The sequence below is a fragment of the Bombina bombina genome, chromosome 2, assembly GCF_027579735.1.
Source record: "Bombina bombina isolate aBomBom1 chromosome 2, aBomBom1.pri, whole genome shotgun sequence".
In the NCBI taxonomy this organism is placed as follows: Eukaryota; Metazoa; Chordata; class Amphibia; order Anura; family Bombinatoridae; genus Bombina; species Bombina bombina.
The window spans coordinates 712,554,737-712,560,736 of NC_069500.1; the positions used below are offsets into that span (position 1 = coordinate 712,554,737).

A 6,000-nucleotide genomic window follows, 5' to 3' on the forward strand; every position below is an offset into this window, starting at 1 on the left:
TAGAACTTTATATAAATGCATAAAGTGCCAAACCATAGCTGAGAGTGTCTTAAGTAATGAAAACATACTTACCAAAAGACACCCATCCACATATAGTAGATAGCCAAACCAGTACTAAAACAGTTATTAGTAGAGGTAATGGTAAATTGAGAGTATATCGTCGATCTGAAAAGGGAGGTAGGAGATGAATCTCTACGACCGATAACAGAGAACCTATGAAATAGACCCCCGTTAGGGAAATCATTGTATTCATTAAGTGATACTCCCTTCACATCCCTCTGACATTCGCTGTACTCTGAGAGGAATCGGCTTCAACAATGCTGAGAAGCGCATATCAACGTAGAAATCTTAGCACAAACTTACTTCACCACCTCCGTAGGAGGCAAAGTTTGTAAAACTGAATTGTGGGTGTGGTGAGGGGTGTATTTATAGGCATTTTGAGGTTTGGGAAACTTTGCCCCTCCTGGTAGGATTGTATATCCCATATGTCACTAGCTCATGGACTCTTGCCAATTACATGAAAGAAATTATAGTTTTGCTTTTTTTTTTTTTAAATAACATTGTGCTGATTTTCAGATTTCAACCAAGCCCTAAAGTTTTAGATGTAAACTGAAGTCTACAGATCCTAGCTGCTATTGTTTGTGTAATCTGTCATTTCATATGCGGGGAGGGGGAGTGTCTGCTGTTCCTGTTTCCCCCGCCCCTTTCAGTAGATGTCCCAGACTAACCATTACCAGTGCTAAACTAGGAGCTTCAAAGTACATTTTTAAAAGGTTTTATACTAGAGTTTTAGTACAGTCTCTGTGCATATTCTTCTATATAGTAGTGTCTATTATATGCAGTTATATAAAAATCTGTGTATACTGTCCCTTTAAATATGGTTTAAAAAGCAGAACTGAGAACCTATAAAATATAAAAATAAAGCTTTCCTATTAACAAAACCTAATCAATCACTGAATTCAATAATAATCTGATAAAAAGGCAATGGCATGTGTAGCAATCAAACATCATTAGTTTTACTAAATCCCAAATGAGTAAGACAATGCAATAAAACAGTTTTGCACACTGTGCATGCTGCCATTTAGCAAATAAAAATGAGCTATCTACATAAAAAAATCTCACCAAAAACTGATATTGTGCCAACAAAAGCCCCTCAGTCCTAACACCTTGTTAAATGTAAATAAGGATATGAATACATGTGGCAATAGTTTACATGTTCAATTAAGTTTATTTTCCCGATGGAAACAGAAGGTTGTTTATCGTTAAGTATTTCTCTTAGCCTAAAACCTGTGCTGGTAGATTTGCTTCTTATTTTATAGGTAACTTTGGACATACCTATCTTTATCTATATATTTGAACCAATATACTGTATATATATATATTATATATAATCCCTTTAATACCCATTTCCCAATTTTGCATAACTAACACAGTGATATTAATATACTTTTTACCTATGTGATTACCTTGTATCAAAGCCTCTGCAGACTGCCCCCTTATTTCAGTTCTTTTGGCAGACATGCATTTTAGCCAATCAGTGCCCTCTCATAAGTAACTCCAAGGGCGTGAGCACAATGTTATCTATATGGCCCGCATGAACTAGTGCTGTCTAGCTGTGAAAAACTGTAAAAATGCACTGAGATAAGAGGTGGCTTTCAAGGGCTTAGAATTTAGCATATGAGACTACCTAGGTTTAGCTTTTAACAAAGAAATACCAATTGAACAAAGCAAATTTGATGATAAAAGTAAATTGGAAAGTTGTTTAAAATTGCATGCCCTATCTGACTCATGAAAGTTTAATTTTGACTAGACTGTCCTTTTAAACTATCACAGATTTTGGTCATTCAATTTAATCTGCATTGTTATGACTCATGTACTATATGTACCGTTTTTCAGAAATACAGAAAATGCATGATAATTCATATGTATTTGTAAACTTGTTTCTATTCACAGAAAAACTCACCAGTACACTAAGGGGCTGATTTATTAAAGTGCAGACGGACATGATACAATGCAGCGTAATAATGTCTGCCCGCACATCAATAAATGCTGCAGCATTTATCATTGCACAAGCAGTTCTTGTGAACTGCTTGTGCAATCCTACCCCCTGCAGGGGGTGTCAATCAGCCTGATCGTATAGGATCGGGCGGATTGAAGACCGCAGTCTCAGAGGCAGCCGATCAGTTATGGAGCAACGGTCTTTAGACCGTTGCTTCATAACTGCTGTTTCCGGCGAGCCTGAAGACTCGCGCAGAAACAGGGGCATCAAGCTCCATTCGGAGCTTGATAATTCACCCCCTTAATGTTAAAGAAAGACAGAAACCTAAATTATTTCATGTTTTACTAGTTTGGCACTAGTGGAATGTCCAGTTATAGATATATAGATGATAGACTCATTACCCTACAATTACCCCTCATTGTAATATATTTGTTTGTAACACTTAAAAATAACTGTGTAAACTGGAGTATTAACATACAGGATACTAAAGTGCAGATATTACATTTTTAAAAATTTGAAATATCACTTTTAGGTTATATTTTTGATCTGTAGTATTTACTTTAATTTGTTATTGATAACTATTTTTAATTTTCTTCATCTAAGATTCTAAGAGCAAGTCCCAATAAGTACTAAATGATAGTTTGGTCATACTGTGTATATACACTGTGTATATATATATATATATATATATATATATATATATATAGAGAGAGAGAGAGAGAGAGAGAGAGAGAGAGAGAGAGAGAGAGAGAGAGAGAGAGAGAGAGAGAGAGAGAGAGAGAGAAATATACTTCAAAATAAAGTAGTCTCTAATTAAATTATGTACACTTTTGTTTTATTCATAATAAATTAAATAACTTATGATGCCATATAATCTTACTAAAACTATGGCGTGAATAGTACTAATAATTTCTTATGAAACTCTTACCATACTTGCACTCTCCATCATGCACCTTATGGATGGAGCCTTTGCCAGCGTGCAGCATCTTCCAGCTGTGTAGGCGAAGGGCACAAGCACTAGAGTGGGTCTTCCCATCTGATCCACACACAGCCCCATCCTCTTCACATAAACATGCCCCAGTCCCATCAGAATATGAAGACGATTCCCTGCCCATGCTGGGTCGGCTCACACAGACCATGCCAGGGGCACAGCGTGCCCTGCCCTCATCCCGTCCTCCGCAGGGCTCTCCTTCTACACTGAGGCAACTGTCACAGCAGTCACACTCATCTCTGGTCAGCAACTCAGGGGCTGCACAAGTAACAGACCTGCAGATGTCCCTATCACAAGGTCCACAGGCAGAAGCGGTAGCAGCAGCACCAACCCCTGGGATCTGCTGCAGCCCAAGACATAGGGGTATAATGATTAAGAAAGGCTGCATTTCCCTTGCTCCCTGCTTGCAGTGACTGTGGTAGAACTTAGCAACTCTCCAGCATTAACTGTGTTTGCTTTGACTCTCAACCTAAATAGTGCGGGTGTTAATTCTCTGACAGCAAAGACATGGACAGCTGCAGCTTGCTGGCCACTCCTCCTCACTGAAAGTGCCAAAGAACTTTGTAAAGAGAGCAGATATTTACATCATTCATTCAGCTGGTGCACTTCCATTGTGTCTGCGAGCACATTCAGAGATTACACAAAATTGCCATCCCTGTAAGTGCACCAGGGCTGTCTAACTGCCTATCAAATTCAATAAAAGTTACCTTGTCTATATTGATTGCATGTGAAACTCTGCTATCTTTGTCATCGTTTAACTGACTGTGTAGTTTCTCTCTGTATTCTTGTGAGAAAATGCTTCGAAGCAAATCAACCTTCTTTCTCTTCAATGAATTGGAGCAGAGATCAGACAATGAGTCTCACAAAGGAAAGTGTCAAACACTGAACAGAATTCTTCCTGGGCAGTAGACAATCAATAGCTGCACAAAAAAAAAGCTATTTAAGCGCTGATCACTATCTTCTTCACATTGTGTATTTTCCAGAACTCGATAGGTGTATTAAAAAAATAAATGACTTACATTTGGCGACTTTTTCCAAATATTCAATCAATAAGTTATTTTGCACATCTGTTGACTTATTTATCATATACGCAGCTGTGGAATGATCACATTTGTTACAACAGAAACTTAACAAACCGTAACAATTTAATCTTTTACATTTTCAAAGATTACATTTGTTACAATAGATATGTTGATTATTGAAAATAAAAAAAAATGTTTAATTACTCAACTATTTTAACAGAAATCACAAAATATTTAATCGCACAAATTATTCAAATTTACCAGAAAATAAAACTATGTTTATTAACTATTAAAAAAAACTGTAACCCAACCATTTTTAGATAAAAGTCATTAAAAAAAAATACATGAAAAATGAAAATAAAGAATAACATATATTTATTTATAGAAATAGATGATGGGAAGAAATGAGAAATATGATATTGGACATTAGAAGAGATACAAATGGAACCCTCTCAATCTATCCATCAGACTTGTTCCCCAAGGAACATATTTCCATAATCAGACTCTCCAAAATCTTCTGGGATCCAACTTAATTATTTATACATAGAGTTGTTTAGAGGCTTTGTATGGCTGTGACGTTATTAATGAGTTCTGCTCAGAGATTCTACTTCAGATTTATTATGTATAGTATAGTCATTATTATGGTTAATTTATATTAATTGATATGACATATCTAAATAGTATTACCTAACCACTTATGCTTCAGGTAACCATTGGCATATTTTTTTCACATTTTTGCCTTTGAATACTAATTTCAGTAAATATGCCATGGTACCCTGAATGATACTCACTGGTTTAAAGGGACACTAAACCTAAATTTTTACTTTCATGATTCAGATAGAGAAAGCAATTTTAAGCAACTTTCTAATGTACTCCTATTATCAATTTTCTCTGTTCTCTTGCTATCTTTATTTAAAAAGCAGGAATGTAAAGCTTAGGAGCTGGTCCATTTTTGGTTCAGAACCTGGGTTATGCTTGCTTATTGGTTTACTAAATGTAGCCACCAATAAGCAAGCACTATCCAGGGCGTTGAACCTAAAATGGACCAGCTTGCAAGCTTTACATTCCTGCTTTTTAAATAAAGATAGAAAGAGAACGAAAAAAGTTGCTTAAAATTGCCTGCTCTATCTGAATCATGAAAGAAAAAAATTGGGTTTAGTGTCCCTTTAAAATCACAGTAAAACTAAATGGGGAAAAAATGTATCAGTGCATAAATTGTTGCAGAAGAACAAACTGGTTCTAGAAATTCTAGTTGATTTATATATTTGATTGAGGATAGTCTATTTGTTTCTCCTTATGTCTCTGTTGTAGCCCAGTTTACCTGTTCTCTCGGATCTTTATCATTATATTCATAGAGACATAGAAAGATATGTTTTGACTGCATATTAGAATTAGAAGACCCACCTAGTCTGCTTCTATACCTATATGAGATGTAAATCTAATTAATCCTCAGGATAGCTCTGTGCTTTGAATTCCCTAACTGTATTTGTTACCACCACTTCCATTAGAAGTCTATTCCAAGTGTTACAATGATGTGTTAATAAACGGTTTTATTAGCATATATATCACCCTCTTTTTATTATTTATTTATTTTGGAGTTCCTTTTTTTCCCTGAATTACTTACTAGGTACACAGAGGAAATAAATACATTTTTTTACATATATGTTAGAAGAGAATGTTGAGAAAGGTTTTGTGCTATATTGTGGTTTCATACCCTGCATTACACATATGTGATTAAAAATGAGGCGTTAGCTCTTTTTCTTGCTGAAAAAGCCACTTTTTGTTTCAGTGCTATCACAACAGTGCATTTTTCAGCTATTTTCCACAGTTGATTTTGGCTCACAGAGAAAAGCCCTACTTTTAATATGTAGCCCAAAACTTCTCAGTGATCACAATCCATTTTCAAAATAATTTTCAGATGCTTTTCGAGACCATATTTGTCTTTTCTAGTTCAACACTTCAAGGCACTGGGGAATGGGTAATAAAGG

General features: G+C 35.6%; 1 protein-coding gene across 1 annotated transcript in view; it reads right to left on the minus strand.

Moving 5' to 3' along the window:
- The window catches only part of IGFBPL1 (insulin like growth factor binding protein like 1), a 101,211-nt gene extending 97,765 nt beyond the window's left edge, over positions 1–3,446 (minus strand). The window contains exon 1 of the mRNA XM_053700636.1: positions 2,928–3,446. Within this exon, the coding sequence (XP_053556611.1) occupies positions 2,928–3,378 (451 nt within the window). The 5' untranslated portion in view covers positions 3,379–3,446. The remainder of the gene's footprint in view (positions 1–2,927) is intronic.
- Positions 3,447–6,000: the final 2,554 nt, after the last annotated feature.